The sequence below is a fragment of the Trachinotus anak genome, unplaced genomic scaffold (assembly GCF_046630095.1).
Source record: "Trachinotus anak isolate AG129_WGS33_773 ecotype Australia unplaced genomic scaffold, CSIRO_AGI_Tana_v1 ptg000013l, whole genome shotgun sequence".
NCBI lineage: Eukaryota > Metazoa > Chordata > Actinopteri > Carangiformes > Carangidae > Trachinotus > Trachinotus anak.
Window position 1 is genome coordinate 29,686,058 of NW_027273864.1, and position 18,061 is coordinate 29,704,118.

At 38.9% G+C, this 18,061-nt stretch overlaps 2 protein-coding genes across 3 annotated transcripts in view; one reads left to right on the forward strand and one right to left on the reverse strand.

Moving 5' to 3' along the window:
* The window catches only part of cenpp (centromere protein P), an 89,897-nt gene that overhangs the window by 42,417 nt on the left and 29,419 nt on the right, over positions 1–18,061 (forward strand). The window lies entirely within an intron of this gene.
* Positions 1,159–13,625, reverse strand: aspn (asporin (LRR class 1)). Its single transcript, XM_071494865.1, has 8 exons — positions 13,195–13,625; positions 10,114–10,373; positions 8,083–8,195; positions 6,307–6,520; positions 5,090–5,200; positions 4,739–4,832; positions 4,048–4,186; positions 1,159–2,655 (listed from the first exon to the last, which is right to left on the reverse strand). The coding sequence occupies exons 2-8, from the start codon at positions 10,340–10,342 to the stop codon at positions 2,458–2,460; spliced, it is 1,098 nt and encodes a 365-aa protein (XP_071350966.1). The 5' UTR covers positions 10,343–10,373; positions 13,195–13,625; the 3' UTR covers positions 1,159–2,457.

Genomic DNA, 18,061 nt, shown 5'->3' on the forward strand with positions numbered 1-18,061 from the left:
GTTTAAAGAATTGTATGCAATGCTGTGATACAATTAAAAAAGGCTTGTAGGTGAAGTTACTTAAAGGGGTTATTTGAAGATTTTTGAGACCTATCATCTTTTCACCAAGTAAGTCTGGCTACTACAGAGTTCCTTATTTTTCAAGTAGAAACAATAGATCCATTGTGTTATCCTGTTTGCTGCAGAATGGAGGGACAGTCACCCAGAAAGCCACAGTTTCTCAGCATTATTGAACTAAAATCTAAACCAGTCATTCGGGTTGTCTTGATTCTCCTGGATCAGTCGCCAGGGGAACTGCCAGTAACTCTTTAGTATGCAGTGACATCTGCTGGTGGGTAAAGGAATAGCTCATCTCCGCCTCCTCTGCTTACTGGGGAAACCAACGCGAGAGAGAGGAGAAGCACTTTTTGTCTAAAGTGGTCACTAAGCTTTACTTACAAACAAAAGATACTGGCTGTGATTATCAAGAAAACATATTACTCAGATGATTTTCATTAACTGATTAGTCAATCAAAGATAATTGATCACCAATAATTTTTATCACCTAGTAACTGTTGAAGTTATTTTTCAAGCTAAATTGCCAAACATTTGTTGGTTCCAGATTCTCCAATGTGAGCATTTACTGGGTTTTTTTTTTTCTTTTTTTTTCGTTCTTGTTTTTTATCATCACAAAACTGAAAATCTCTGGATGTTGGACTGTTGGTTGAACAAAACAAGATGTCAATTAGTAAAATAAAAAGTAAAAAGTTAGTTTCAGCCGTTCTAAGAATGCAATCCAAATATTACTTTCTCAGTTTGGTGTGAGATTTGAATTCATTTAAACACAGTTTTACAATGTAAAAACAAATTGTACAGGAATAAATCAGTCCCTATTGCGCTTAGTAAGTGACTTAAACTCTTATTCAGTAGTAGTATCAGTACATGATAATTGCATGTTTAATCAATAGTTACAGACCTGTTGTTTCTCTAGCTTGCCATCACATGAACCCCAATTATTCATTATGTTAAATCGAGTCAAAATATTATTAATATATCCTAAAATCACAAGTTCATCCTAGAGGACAAGAAGATATGACAATGACAGCTGAAGTAATAAGATCAAATGTGAACTTACCGACTCACATCTACTTTCATTTTGACAAAAAGTCAAGACATAAATGGGGAGGAGTTCCAGGTTTATTTAAAGACATACTAAATAAATATAGCACCATTTTGAAGGAGAGAACATGGGAGGAAGCAGGAACATATTTGTAAAGAATATGCTCTCAGACATTCTGTGTTGGGAGTTACATTACCTGCTTTAATTTTTGACATCCACTATAGTTCACTTTGGTTGCTATAGGTTATTAAATCAAACTGATCTTCAGGATAAATTTTAGGTCAGTTACAGATAATCCCCAGCCCTGCAGAGGACATGTTTCCATCAAGGACAATGTATAATCCAGTCTGACATGTAGCTTTCAGCTTCTAATTGAAGACAATACAGACATGCAATGAGATAATGTAAAACATCCACATGAAGACAGGCATGGGACTTTAAAGTGACTTTTTGCACTAAATAATACCAGCCACATTCACTGACTGCACAGGCCTCTGCTGGAAGGAAAATATGTTTTAGTTTAAGTGGAAATGGTCTTTAAGTCACAGCTCTGACCAATAGTGATTCTTCTATGGAAATTTCAATGCCACAACTTAAAAGGCATCACTATGCAGTAATATATAAGGAAATAACAAAAGTGGAAAAAACTTTGTTCTATTTTGTTCTTTGTTGTTAAGAAATGTAAGTTAAATATGAAGTGAAAAAAAACTTAAACTTTTCTACTAAACTGTATCTCATTATTATTATAAAGTTGTCTTATTTATAAACTAGAAAGAACAGAACTAAAATGAATCTCTTCATTAAAAAGGCATCAGCATGTAATACTATTCAAGTCAAGTCACCGGGTGGTTTTTCTCTACAAGTGACCAGGAGGAGGCGCTTTATTCCCAGGAAAGTTTACACAGCAAAAGGTGAAGGTCACCTCACAGATTGTACCACACAAAGGTAGTCAGGGCTCCTCTGTGAATTTCATCATAATATTCAGCTGTTCGTGTTATGATTTCCACCCCCTGTATACTGACTGGAACTGATGAATTTTTCTTAGGGTTGTAGTTTATGAAGTAAAATTCATTATCAGCGCTAATATCCAGACTAGAGTTTTCTTTTTGTTTTTTTTCCCCATCTGAGAACTTTTTTGTGTAAATTGTACAAACATTCAACAACATGTACTATAGGTTCTAGTATATGAGAATGAAATAATGAAATTTTCTCTCATTTCCTGAATAGCTAACACTTTAGACTTACAATTTCATCTTTTTTAATCTATCTAAATTACTTCCAGCTCCTTCCTTATACTGTAACAAGGACATTGGCAGTTCTCCATTTCTGAACTATCTGGAATGCCTCGTTTTCACTCCCTACTTTCTGAAGTTTCCAAGCTGAACTCCTCTCCGCCCGGTCACACAGCGGAAGGTGGCTGGCTGGATGTCCCAGTATTTAACAGGATTGGCAAACAGACTGATGCCTGTGTACAGGTTCTTCTTGACACTGGACCTGATGGGACAGAAGTCGTTGACTCCCACACTGCTGATTTTGTTGCCATGGAGGAAGATCACCTGCACAGAGAGGATTTGTTTTTTAATCAGTTATTTTTCTGCTCAGTAAACAAACCATGATTTGGAGTTCTGTTCTCATGCTGCTTTAAAGGTCACAACCTTTTGACCAGGGAAGAAAGACTGAGGTGGACTGAGTTACAAGTTGGAAAGTTAAACATCATTTTGTAGCAAAAAAAATCCTCTGGTTTGCCGTCTTGCCGAACCCTTCTAGTGAGTTGTTGCCCTAGGTGAAAACATTTGAGTATCTTACAGTATGAGGGTAAGTTGAAGCATGAGATCATCAGGTGTTGTACTGGTGAAGCATCAGCAGCTCCAGGCACTGTTCCTGGTTTTTGTGATAAGAAGGAAGCTGGTTCTGAAGACAAACTTCTCAATTTAGCTGTTGATTTATATTCAGCTCTCTATGATGGTAAACTTTGGGAAGGGTACATAATGAGATAATAGATACAAGAAGTTGAAACATGTTTTCTTTGCTGGGCTCAGTTTCAGAAACGGGGAGGGGAACTCATCTGGAAGGAGTTTGCAGTGAGAGGAACATTGATTAAGATGACCTCCTTGAGGAAGTTAAATTCATGTGAACTGAATGCTTTTCTCTGGAGGTGTTTTAGGCACCTACAGCTGGTAGGACACTGCAGTCAAACCCAGAACCCATATGAGGGATTTTATATCCCATCCGGTTTAGGAATACCTCAGGATCCTCTAAGAGAAGCTGGAGAACATGGCCTGGGAGAAGGAGGTCTGAGCTACTTATGTTATTTAACCTGCTGCCTTTGGTACTTTTTAAATATTAATCTCTGTGGGGTGTGTACAGATGATCCAGGATATGTTTAGTCCAGTAACACAAAAAAATTGCCATCCTAGCTCAATCCAAAGAGAACTATAATGGCACACAGCAGAGCGCATAGGCGCCAAGGCACACAATCCTACACATGCCCTATCTAGCTGTTAAGGAGAGTGATAAAAAAAAAAAATCCTGGATCTGCTCCTTCAGACAGATTGGCACCAAACTTCTGGCCCTTCCCTCATCCCTCCTCCAAGTTTGTAACAAATCAGTTTAGTACTTTTTGCATAATCCTTCTGAAAAACAAGCAAACAAACCAACAGACAGGACACAGGTGAAAACAAATAAAAACATCTACCTCCAAAGCTGTTTGATTTGTAGAAATAGAAATGTAAAAAGGACACGTTCTTGTTATAACAGAAGTTGTCTTGGAGCTACTTGTCAGCCTCCAGCCATGGGCACAGTGACTATATGCAGTATCTCAGACGCTCATATGTTTAGCTCTGCTCTCAGTTAAACCCAGATGACTTTGGAAATAGGTCTGTCGGTTTTGGAACATGCACTTCAGTCTACTGATCAGAGCCACCTTTGTTAAAGTGTCTGTATCTCACCTGGAGGTAGCGCAGGGAGCTGAGGCCTGGTGGGACCTTTTTCAGACGGTTGTTGTCCAAGTGGATCTCACGGATGTTTGGGATGCTGACAAGGCTGCCATTTTCTACAAACTTGATCTGGTTAAAACTTAGTCCTAGCCTGGAAAATGGCAAAAGATAAATTGATCAGGTGTCATTACTTGTGAATACGATTGGTCAACTGCAGTAATTAAGTAATAACAGATTTATACAACACACTGAAAAAGACATGCCTATATTTAGTCTCCCAGTCTAACTTGAACACACAGAAAACAAAGTCACTGTGTGGACTTTCGTTTTAAACTACCAGGTACCTGAAAGAACACACATGATGTTATATGAAAGCTTTATATTAACACATTGTATAAAGATAGATGATTTGTTTAAATTTTGGTGTAAGTGTAGCTTTTGAATGTTAACAGTGAGTGTTTGCCATTAAATGTCTGTGTATTGTGAAACTGTGTGAAATGAATTGCCAAAGTTTGCAAATTAATTACTATTTAAAACTGATTCTTTGTTTACCAGTTTACCTTCAATATACAGTAAGAAAAGCACTCAAAGTGGACTTCTGAAGAAGAGTCAGATTAATTTGAGCAACAGCCTGGACAAAAAAATTGGCTATTGAAGAATGTCTTTGGAAATGTCTCTTGGGTAAAATGTGGCTGGTTTTCACCTCTGCAGATTTTTATATCTGATGAAGTCTTCTATCTCCACCTTAGAGATCTTGTTGTAGGCCAGGCTCAGCTCTGTGATGGAGGATGGGAAGTCTAGGAGACATAAAAAACATCAAACATAATCTAAAGACCTCGGTAGTAAGAAAGCTTAAGTTCATTACTTTCTTTTAATAATGATTCAAAAACAAACCTGTTAAATCAGAGAATCATATTAACAGACATTATTAGTGATTATGCCTTATTTAGTATTACAGTTTAGGTCCTGTGTGGTAAGAGTTGTAGGTGGGTGACTGAAGGAGAGAACTTAAGTTTGTTTAAATCAGGATAACATGAGGTGAGTGGTCTTCTACCTTTTGGTACAGCAGTTAGCTTGGCCTCTGCTATTCCAATATACAGAGTCGACAAGCCATTAAACGCTCCCAGCTCAATCCCACTGTTGGTGAGAGGGTTGGCACCCAGCTCTGTTGGACAAGCACAAAACATTTGGGTTGATTATCAATTATCCATTATATCTCCTGATTTCAGCAGACAGCATACATCAAGTCAGTTACTGAAGATGTGTTGTTAAGACGTTTTTACCACTGATTGATCGACTTTATTTACATGTTATTCTTATTAACAAGTCATCAAAAAATCTTCTTACTTTGACAAAAGTCATCTGGGTGATGGATTGATAACTAATTAAAGCTTGACTTAATTGAAATAAGAACTTAAGTTCAGTCTGTTACTGTCAATGTCAATATTATTTCATTCAACATTATCTGTAGTATAAGTCCTTATCCAAAATGACAGTGTACCAAGACACAGCTCTCGGTGTCTTAGTCTCTTTTTGAATGTCATTCAACGTTCTTTTGTCAATCAGAGGAACTCCCTGCACTGCATGTTACATTTAAAGTATTTCTAAAATATTATAGTGTGGTAACTTATTTACCACAAAGCCGTACAGCCAATGATTATTGTACTAAACCTCCAGGTTTGTACTAGTCTATAGACATCGCTGATGTACTAAGGATGTCAGCAACCATCAGGTTGATGTGGACAGCAGAGTGGACATTCATGCAGTACTGTATAGCATACTGTATATACAGACATGTTCCCATACACTTTAAGTTAGCATGGTTGTTGGTGTGTTCCTCACAAAAATGTGGATTCGGTGTAATTTGGACCTCTTGTGGTTGTGGGAATAATGACTTCTGTCTCATAGACCGAACTGATGTGACTTTGTCAATAGCATTGCCAAACCTTATTAGTAAAGAGGTTGGGGTTGGTGGTTGGGTGTACATACAAATTGTCTGACTTTGATGCATCGTGATTAACATCCCTTGAACCATGACCACAATCTTTTTTTTATGTCAGACAACCTCTTTTGTGGTGTGGGTATGAAGACTTGTTGGCTCTGCAGTTTACCAAACCAAAGATTAAACTAAATTGATCATTCATTACTTCTCTGAGGTTAAAGAAGAAGGAACTGCTGCAGATTTCTTCTTGGCAAAGGACTGGAAACACCTGGCTTTCAAGAACAGTGATTACTCCCAATCAGATACAGGACACTGAATCAAGTTTTTACCCAGCACATGGAGTTTCCTCAGGCCTTTAAATGCATCCTTCTGGATCCTGTTGATGTTGTTTTCATGGAAGCGGAGTTCAATGACGTTGGGAGGCAGGTTAGCAGGGATCTCAGTCAGCAGGTTGTAGGAGAGATACAGCAGTCTGAGATGGTCCATGTTTCTGAAGGCCTTGGGGTGAATCTTGGAGATCTTGTTGTTGATCAGAAACAGGCCCTGTTGTAGGAGAAAGGGATCAAAGTAAATCCAAATTGATTCAAACTGAGTTTTGCTGCCTTTCCTATAGTGTTATGTTGTAAGATAATATGATTTTTATTTTGTCAAAGTACTGTTTCCAAGTTCGATAATGAACTGTCATGCTTGACATTCCATCGGTGTGTGGCAATATAGAGACAATTTATAGTTTTGTTGGGATATACCTTGAAAATACCTTGTTGTTAATGACAAATGTTGATATTATAGCTGCTGAAATATACTTAATATAAAATAGTTTTAGCTTTGAACATATTTTGATTTCATTCTGTACTTGAATAATGAATTTACAACCAAGGATTTGATAAAACTGGAGTCCATGAGTAACGTTTTTAAATAAAAACTTTAAATAAAATGTAAGCCTGTACAGGTTTAGCTAAGGTGCACCATTTAACACTTGATGACAAACCACTGTAGTAGTACAGAGCTGTGGCTGCAGATTCTCACGGTTTGCTGTGATACAGAACAAAGTTTTAGACCTTGATGTGGTTTATTCCCAGTGCGGAGAACAGATACTAGATCAAAGACAGATCCGCCCCTACTCCTCAGCTGGGAGCTTCATACAAAGGAACAGTCATCTCATAAGGCTGCAGGCTGCACTTGACTTAAATTAGTGAGCTGCTCTTTGTCTGGTAACTTGTCATTCATTTGGGTCAGAATAAACTCCTTCTAAAGTTTTGAACCAAATTAAGATAGCTTTCTGCTATAGTAGGAAGTCATTGGTACAACACTATATCTGATGCCTTGCTCTGAAAGTATTAAAACTTGTGCAGTGGAACAAATGGTGGCTGTGTATGTTTATATTTCTGAGATGTCTACATTAGGGTTATGGCTCTAGAGATGGCAGTGTTTTTATGTGGATTCACATAAAAATTGTGCATCTTATCTCCTTCAATTTAAAACCGATTCACAGATTACACAAATGTTTGTTTTCTACATTCTTGATAATGTGATGTTTGTGGAAGGAAAGAGGCAGAGTGTAACCCTGAGGGCCCAGTGCAGCACCCAGATGGTGTACAAGGCCCACACTAGAATTATCTTGCAGTAAATTGTGAGGGGGCAAGCGTTTTAGATTTAATACCTGAATAGTTAACTATTTCATGTAAAGTATTTTCTTAATATTTCATATGTCATCACCTTCAGACTTAAGCTACTGAATTCCAGCATCAGCAGATGAGCTGATCTATGCACACTGCACAGTCAATCAAGAGTTTCACTTGTATTGTTGCTGGACAGAATGTTAACAACAACACAAGAGGGGGCACTTAGCCGTTTTTTGTTTTCACAACTTGATGTTGTTCATATACCAGTAGAAGACTCTAACAGGCCTCCAAATTATTGCAAAAAAAGCTGCCAACTTTCACATTTCCATCTGTTTCTTCTGCTTTTCCTCTTTGTCAGACAGTGACCTCCACTGACTTCAGATATGCCTAATGTTTAAGTCAGTTTAATGTTAACAAGAATGGGTTGTGGTGTTACTATGTGCATGGTAAACCAGTTCTGAAGATTTATAGAGGGCCTCTTACGTAAAGCTTGTGAAGGCCTTTAAAGTCATCCTCCTTGATCTCAGTGATATCGTTGTTTTGGAGGTCTATCATCACAGTGTCTTCAGGAATCTTCTCAGGGACAGAGATCAAACCTGTCGACAGAAACACAAATGCTTGATTAGAGTCCTATGTTATGAAAGTCAGCGCTCATGCAACTGTGTGTTACGCATAAAATACTGAGAAATACGAGTGAAGTAAAAGAAGTTGGTCTTTCGGATTCAAACTCTGCCATCCCAGGTCTCAAATAATAATGTGTCAGTGTTTCTCTGATTCAGGTGAACATACTACATGATCATACATGATGATTCAAAAACAAGACTATGAGCCACTGTGGTCTGTGCGCCATACTGTAGTTTAACCAAGTCTACAACTGTGGCAATGACCCACAGGCTTTTTCTGGAACATTAGCTTTTTACTGCAACATTAGCTGGTAATGTTGCAGTAAAGATACTTTAATGTGTTTAAATATTGAGAGGCCCTGCTTTACTGTAAGTGCAACAAACATTGGCTGTGTGTCATTCAACAGTGGAAATAGTCACAGTCCAGAGGCCAGGATGTGCAGAGGGAGTGAATTTGATGATATTTGCTTCTGTTTTTCTGGGGAATAGGATGAAAAAAGAAATACTGTGTAATCCAATGCAATGACACCCTGTTATGTTTTTCCCTTTACACTGGTTTCCCACCAAAATCAAAATGTTTGCATGAGGTGGTGCACAAAACACGTAATTCTACATAGCAGCTAACTAGGATACTGCAAACTACATTAGTGTTGTTTTTTATCTGTGTCCTGCTATTTTTTCTCTCAGTGGGATCAGAGAGTAGAGAGAAATTAAGAGAAGTGCAAAGCTAACTTTTCTCCATTATTCTCAGTGAAATTGTTGGCACCATAACCTCTACCTCTCATCAGCACCACAATCCCATGAGACAGGCATTGTGGAGGTCTGTGTATTTGAGGTCAAAGTTCAGTTTCGTTGAACTTTAGCTGCAGAAAATGGCAGAAAATTACAGTTGGAAGGCTTTAGGCTGCATTGCTACATTACGTGAAAAATTCACATTTACTTTGATGCAAGGTGCCAAAACAGTTTTATCTATCATTGTAGACTGGAAATATTGTAATCTCCAACCCTGGCAGTTTCAGTTTCCAACATCCATATTGTCAGATTCTTACATGAAACACTTCAGCAGTAAAATAGTTAAGCACGAGATCATTGGTACGTTAGCAATATTCATCACTGTTTGCAAAGTGTTGTTTATCTGGATTTGTAATTTATAGGAATATTCAATATTTTTCTGCTTGTCAGAAAATATCACGTGTAGACCCCAAAAAACAATTAATTTATCAGTGTACAAGGTTTGTGTATCCAAAGTCTGACATAGCTTATTCCTCTGTGCCATAGAGCTCCATTGTCCAAAAACCATTAAAAACACATCAGTGAGACACACTAATACACTGGTTGTCATTTTCCTTCATTACTATGAGCACATGCAGTGTTGTTTATTTCAGCTCAGTCCCATATGCACAATCGCACTGCTGGAAATACTTGGACTGAAGTACTTGAGCACCAAATGTGGATTTATCTGCCACTGAAAATAGTCCCCACAAATTCCCTTACTCTTCCTGTTTGAGTAACATTTGCTGAAAACTACAGCATCCAGCTGTTTTAATAAATGAAACTATGTATTTTGAGCCATTTTGGCATCTTCTAGAGGAACCAGGCTTAGGTTTAGGGCTGAGGCCAAAGATAGAGTTGGGATGTTTGAGTAAGAACTGACGTTAGGACTAACACATGGGATTTGCTGATATTTAAAGAATATAGAACAATACCAGATTTGCATATACTTGTAATCTTAAATGTCAAACTTCACTTAGTGTTTTATAATTTGACAAAAAAAATACAAGTCTCTGTCATTATATATGAATGCTCCCATATTTGTATCTAGTTTTTATCTGTCTACAGTATGTTTAGAGCAACATGTAGATCCAGATGTGTTCAGACTGTGTGTTCTAACCCTGGTCAGAGCACTGCATCACTCTGGGTGTGCAGTGGCAGCCAGCTGGACAGTTCTCATCGTCATCATCGAAATCCTCATCCTCATCCTCATCATCGTCATCGTCATCATCGTCACCCGAATCCGCCATCATGATGTCATAGTTTTTCATGAAGTCCATGACATTGATTGGCTCGTAGGGTTTTGCGTTGCCTAACGCCAGCAGGCAAAGAAGGAGGAAGACCCTCATGGTTTTATTAGAGGACTGTAACCAGGGAGAGCTGTAGGGAAAAACAAAGGTTAGGTTAGCTCTCAAACCAGGCCAAGGACAAGACAGGACTAGACTCTGATTTCAAGGGACTGACAAGCAGAGGATTGTTTTTGTTCTCCGGTTTTATTCCAACATTGACATCACAGAACAGAAATGTAGAACCCTGTTAGTTTTTACCTGAGCTCACACTGTTCACAAGAATGAGCCACTATAATGGCATTCACAACTGCAGAGTTTGTGATGTGTGAAAGGGCGAAGCCCTGTGCAATCTCTCCACCTTTTTCACCAGGACTTTGAAATGCATAAACGACTCCTACATAGTTTTTGAAAAGAGAACAAGCAGTTTCACAGTTTCATTAGTTTTAATCACTTCAGTGCTGAGCACATTGTTTTGAAAAGTCATCACAGGTCCACAATTTGCACTAATGCAACAGGAACCAACCCGACCTGATTAGATGGAATTTAATTTGCACCCAACCAAACTTAGGTCCTGTTACCAGTAGCCAAGTGGGCTCACATTGCCTTTTAAATGCAGCTTTGGATCAACATCTGGTATTGTTTGTTTAAGAGCAGAAGTTTCCAGCCTGGGGGAGGGACCCCTTGACGGGGTTACAAGAGAAACCTTTGGAGTCGCTGAAGAATTAGTGTTTTTATTAATTTGATAAATCTAATTTAACATCTTTCCAGGTCAGTTGTGTCAACCATATTTTATTCTTCAGTCTAAATGGGTCATATATTAGCCACCGTTCATTACTTTTATCAGTTGGTTCAGTTAGCAATGCGACAGTTCAACCTGACAGTAACTGGATGCAAACATTTACTAACAACTACTCTCCACTCCGTGTAACACATCCATGTGAGCAGTGTAACCTGTTTCAATTTGGTGATGCATAAATCTAAACACTTCATTTGTAACTAGGTTTTAGGAGCCACTCTCTGGTCCCATATTAATGCACACTACAGCGGTGGATTTACACACAGTGATCACCATAATCACAATTTATATTATCTCTGACAGTGGTATTTCCTCCTGTTGCTGGTTTTATCGAGTGCTGTAGAAGTTAACAGCAGCCACCAGCCTAGAGTGTTGGAGCCATGTGAAACTATAGTAATCATTATGCTCCACAGTGCTCAAGTTCAGCTTCAATTTTGCACCCTGATTTTTATATTGCTAAAACAGTACATGGTGAAAGTGCATGCAGACTTCCTGGAACGATCAGTTTCAGTTAAAGCTGCTCGTTTTTTCTATCAGTGTTTCCATGAAGCTCTGAAAGCCTCTTTTGGAAATGAGTTCTTGCAGCCAACATAAATGTTTCACCAGCTCTCACCTCTTCACCATCTGTGGTGATTCACAAAATGATTTATATATCTTCCTGTATTACATATTCACACAGCCTGCAGAGAAAGGCCGAGCTTGTCTGGTTGCGTGCTTCTGGTAATCTTGATGGATTCTGCGCCCTTCAGTTGATCGTTCAGTCCACCCACAAGTATGTGGTGGTGGTCAAGCATCCTGCTGCGGCAGCAAATACTGCTCAGCGCAGACCCTTTCTCTGCACCCAGGCTGTCTTTTATTCCCCATGTGCACATTTAGCACAAAAGACACTGTTTTCTTGATGTGTGTTTTGCAGCTTAGGGGTAAGTTGGAGAAACTTCCCAGAATGTTGTGTTTACTTGTAACTGAATCAAAAAGCTGTGAAAACCATTTGTTTCACTCCACTGCAGTTAGCCTAGTGCAGGTAAATTATACTCAGTTCTCCAGAAGTCTGCATTTAAACCAGAGGGATGTGATCCTGCTGTTGCTGCCTCCATCGGGACACACATACAGTATATCTCACTACCACCTGTGACTGCCGTGTGTAATTATTTTCCATATAAGAGATCTCTCACTTATTTTTAAGGGTACTTGGTTTGTTTAGTAATTATTTACACTATAAATCTAGTCGATAATAGTGTAAAATTTCCAGCGTCCAGTTAATCAGAGCCCAAGATGACATCTTTGGATATGATGCTGTAAACCCAAAGATATTCAGTTTACAATAATACAAAGTAAAACAGCAAATCCTCATAATGGCGAAGCTGGATACGGAGAACAGTTGGCATTTTGATATCTGTTGCTTTAGAAATGGTCACTGAATATATAATAGACAATTAATTGTGACAAACAACAATTAATCATTGGTATATAATTTTCAGTCTACTTGATTAGTTTCAGTGCTCATAGCAGTGAAAGATCTGTCTGCATTGTACTCGAAATAGTTTTGTAAATTTGAGGTGATTCAGACAGTTTCCCTCATGTGTTTGTGTTTAAGACTTGTAATCACTGTACTCCATGGAAAAGTACTTTGCATTTTTATCAAAGCAAATCAACTTAAATCAAGACTCCAGGCAAGTAATGCATAAATGAGCACAGCATTCAGTATAAAACCAAACCATTGAACATCACCTTTCATCATAGCCTCCATCGTTTGCCCATTATGTAGTTCTCTTAAAAAAATTATCTGTAGACTCATGAACATTCCTGTAGCTTGATCTTCTTTACCTCTAAAATTCACATGCAAATCAGTCACAAGTCACATAAATGCATCAGTTTTTCCTCCAATACAGACCTAGATCAGCTGGTGAAATAAAGATTCTCAGACTACAATTTGCAGCATGATCCTGTATCTCCACTGAAACACCTCCACCTTTAAGCCACCCAGCAGAAGTCTTGTAAACTGACCTTAACACTTCAGAGATGCTGCTCTATGAAAATAAAACATGCCAGATCGACCAGGTAAAAACGTGAAAAGTTTAGGTTGTTTTTTTGTTAATAAATCCAGGGTGTGTCCTACCTCAGCCGTCAGGTGTGTTTGTGTCCTGGTTTAAACCCCACGCAGTAAGCAGAGCAGCAGCAGGATCCAGCTGGAAGGCTGAGAGTTGGATTCTCAGTCAATACATTCCCAGTGAACAGAGAACAGCATCACCCTTTCTTCAGGAGAAAAAAAAAAAAAAAAAAAAAAAAACGGCCCCCAGAACACCCCCACCAACGGAAAACCTCTGCTGTTAGGGTGAGAGGTTCAGTTTCAGGAAAGAGCTCTTGACTCTCTCTGAGATCACACCATTTGTACGTCTCACACTAGATTTGAAAGGGCATTGTTGGGACTTTAGTCATGTGCTTCTCATCAGAGACTTTGAAGTGATGCCAGGATAGTTAACTTCAGACTCCTGAATGCTTCAGACTTTATATAGAACATACTGGTGGGTCTATCACCTCCCCTCCCTTCACGGCTAGTTGCCATATTAAATGTTTTACATCAACATGAATGGTTCCTACACTGAGGCCTGTTTGCTCTCAGTTAAACAGGGAGAGTGGGGCTGTACAGCTGCTGGTGCTGGTTGGCTTTTCAGTCAGGATGGAGGTGAGATGACATGACCACGGACGATGCCATCTTTCAGTTTGTTTAAGGAATTCCTTCACCTGGCTGCTTGATAGAAGCTGACCTCCCTAAACAAAGAGCCACAGCATGTTTCGATAAGCATCAGTGAAGGAAGAGGTTGTTGGAGGTGTAGAGGTGCTTGTCCTCAGGTGATAGATCTTAATGGTCAACAGGACAGTATGATGTACAGGTAATTACTGACCCTCGTGTGAAATACTTATTAAATGATTATCCAAATATGTCTGAAGACCTTATTCTTCTTTGGTATCATTATTCAGAGATTCTCACTCTTAATTAGGGCTGAGTGACAGGATTTCAAATAACTATCACCATTATTTCAAACTTTTACTACAGTTACTTTGGTGCTTATCTGTCTCTCTTATTTTTTTGAACCATGTACATGTTCAGCAATGTGATTGTGTCCCAAGGGATTAAAGAAATTGGTGCTGTTACCTTTGGTCATTATTTTTCTGCAGTGTTTGCATTTGACTTTGTTTTGTTTGCTGTCGTCTTCACTGAAGCCATGTTGTTGCCCAAACGACAGACTCAACATTATTTAAAGGTGTAAGACGCTCGGGTTGAAGCTCAGTGTTTGCGTTTGTCACCAGTTTCGCTTTGAGTGAACGCAGACTGATGTTAGTTGGACGTGGCAGAGGCACATGACTGAATGTGAGGTAGTATTCTTTAAGGGGACAGTTCATGGACACACGCTGGGGAAAGTATTAACCAAATTAACCAAGATGTGCAAGATTAAGTCAGCGAAAGCTTCTGAAAGTTGGTTTTGATACTTTTTCAGTTAATTGCTCAGCCCTGCTCTCAACTCATGTTTTTCCACTTTTCCACTGTTCAACAGTGACAGCTCTCCCTTTGTAGACCAGGTGTCAAATACAGTACCACTGAACACTGTGGCTCTTTCTGTACCCTTGTCATGTCTATATAAAGAGGAAACAAGCCGTAAGAGACACTTATGCAACAGACGTCTGAAAGACTTGAGGACATGACTTTAACAGACAGATGAAGCCAACTGAGATTTATTCTGTATTGTTTCAAGAGACTGATGCTCATTTCTAGGAAACTGACTTGGAAACAGTTGGCATTATCTCACCCCACAGGAAAATTTGTTGAATGATTTGTTAAGACAGATGAGTCTGTAGTAGTAAGGTCATGTCTGACTTAAGGTGGTACAGAGAGTCAGTGAGAATTGGTAGCTTTCTCTTTGTGTCATTATAGATTTCCTCCTTAATTGGAAAGCAGAGACAGGAGAGGCAGACAAGACACAGAGGAGACGTCAAATCAACATTATTTATTTTTTGTTGTGCTCTGCATGATATGGACCCTAACAAGGCACAACAGGAAAGCCTAAAGCTTTATGTAAGGCGAGAATGAGAAATACCTCCCAAGAATGGAAAAGCTAACAGGAGCCTGCTCCCGCAGGGGTTCGTGTGTTATACTATTCATTTTTCCATTCAGTGTTGGTATTTTCTGCTGAGCTGGGCTGGAACCGCACTCTGAAGCAACTTATGGCAGAGTCAGACCATCCAACTATGCCCTGGTTTGGCAGTCAGGCGAACCAAAATGGGAGCGGGTCTGTGTTCTGGTTTCAATGCATCTTCTCAGTGGCAAAATCATATTTTCCAAACCATCAGAGATCTGGTTGAATGATCATTTCATCAACAAGGAGCCTGCTGAATCCTCTGATGTTCAACATTCTCTTTGAAGGAAAATCATAAACTTAAAGAATTAAAGCAAATATATCTTGTTTTTCTCACAAGTACTTCCCAACTTTCCCAGAAAACTGAAATTAGTAATGGTATTTCTAATATGATATTTTGTTCAGATTGAATTACGTTTACAAACTTCAGTGTGGTCCCCTGTTATTGTTCCATACCACTGAAAAACTATTGATGTTTCCCCTGGTACAAATATTTAGGAATTATTCTCTTGAATTATTATTCAGAAAAACTGAATAATAATTCAATAATAAACAATAATTTCATTTGTATTTTCTTATTTCTGCTATTTTCTGCCCTGATACTGAAGTGTACAGATGTCCTGTTTTTTGCATTCATCTTCTCAGTGCTTGCATGCTTTGGACTTTGTATTAGATTTATTATAAAAAGCAAGGCTTCCACTCCTCCTCACTTTTCCCTGTCCTCTCATCAGGTCGGCTATTCCTTTTTGTCCTCCCATAGATTAGTGCAATGTCTGTCTTGTTTCATAACCACCTTATTTGTCCCTTGTTTGAGTCTGTCCTGGGACCTGTCTTGCATGTAATCTCTATTCACCTAATTTTCTGTGACCTTTGTACTGTCTACAATCAAGAATATCAAGATTACAGTAGAAAAACACAAACTACTTAAACGTTCCTTTTAAAAAAGTTTGTTCCTGGACTCATATTTACTGTTCCCGCAGTCTGTATTTAATGAGTTTAAAGAGCTCGTGCGTAACTTCTCCCTCTGTCTGTAACCTTTTGTAACTCGATACCAAACTGCAGCAAGTGGCCTCTTTCCAACGCAAATAAAATACAACTTGGTTAGAAGACAAAAGCCGCCAACAATTCATCATTAAATCATCAGCTGCTTGATCACCATGACAGAATTTCCTGTGTAGATGTTGTGTGTGATTGATGTTGTCGTCGTTAACCTGGAGCGTCAAACATCTTACTAATTGCAATGAAAGTTAAACAAAGCACTTCACTGTTGGTGAATTTCAAAACTGAGAGGAGCTGGATGTGAGTCTGCCTCACGTGTCAAACGTCTTGTGGGACCAAGTCAAGTGTATTATCTGACATATTAGCACGCCCACATTTATGACTCCCTTGTTAAAACCTCAGGCTCATTTTCCAGTTCCTTATAATCACTGCTTAATAACTGTGTGTTGAAACAACACTCTGTTATGAGCCAGATTTTACGATTTTAATCTTAAGGATATCACTTTCCCAAACATTGCATGGATCTGATTAGACCCTGGTGTAAACTTGTCTGCAGAGCTTTGTGCTTTCTGTGCACTGTGTGAGGACACAGTCTTTGCTCTGCACTGTAAGGACCACCAGTGTCACTGCTTGTCACATTGTTCACCTGGGTGTCAGCAGAGCCTGAGGGTCCTTTGTGCTTCTGTCCAGGAAATACCAAAGCAGCCTTTAAAATGTTGAACTTTTGTTTTAAGCAAGATGTCTGTTGTGCCGTCATCTTCTGTTGAGGGGGATATTCTGCATGAAAACCTCATACTTCTCAGCTGACTGGTCCGCCACAGAAAGATTTAATTCAGTCACTTTAATAGTCCAAAGAGGGAAATTGGTTTGCGGTAGTGAAAAAAATCTATGGCGTAACTGTTGGAATTGCAGTATTCAAACTACAAATTAAATGTTAGAGATTGTTTCCTCATGGGAGATGGTCTGCGTTCCTGGTGGGAGGTGGTCAGGATGTCTCTTCTCTCTCTGGATCTCATACTTTCCAACCCATCAGATGTCTGTGACGACTCTGGACTCACTGGAGCTTGTTGTGTTCTTGTGTTGAGGAGAATTTCCTCCACGTGAGCCTTTAAAGCTGTGAGTCAGCGGGGCAACTTGCAGGGCAATGATGCCAAGGAGTTGCCTCAGCGCTGTTTTTGCTTTAGTGCCACAGGAACGTTTTGTTGCCAGGAAATATTTTAATAGAGCTGTGACCCTGCAACCAGTCAGTTACCTGCTGCTGGGAGTGTTACCCAGCCAGACTGCTAACAGACCAGTGTCACCATTCTTAGACATCACAATGAGTCCATGTAATGCAGGAATTTTAGAGGCTCCTTGGCCCTGGTAATTTACTTTAAACAAGCATAAGCACAATAACTGCTAAACTGAGGCTGATTTAACCCAACACATCTCGCCCATTAAGAAAAGGACACCATAGGGGCTTAAAAGACTCCATCATTATAAAGTCATTATAAAGAAAGCTCTGTCATAATCTATTAAACGTAAGAATGCAGCATTGATTGAATAAATTAGAGTGAATTGTTTTTGCAGCCTAGAAAGTCTTTTAGTCTGTGCAGAGCAGCTCAGCTGAACCTGCAAAAATGTAAAATTTGTCTACACACAAGCAAAAGTGGAAAAAATATATGAAGAGTAAAGAATGCATTTATTTAAGTTTAAATGTTTAAATGCTGTAAACTAACTAAAAATATTACAAAATTACAGACTCGTAAAATAAAACCCTAAATAAAAAAAACTTCCGTTAGTAGGTAGGTAGCAGCTAATGATAAAAATAAAGTTAGGACAGCAGTAAATTTTGAACAATAAAGGTTTAGA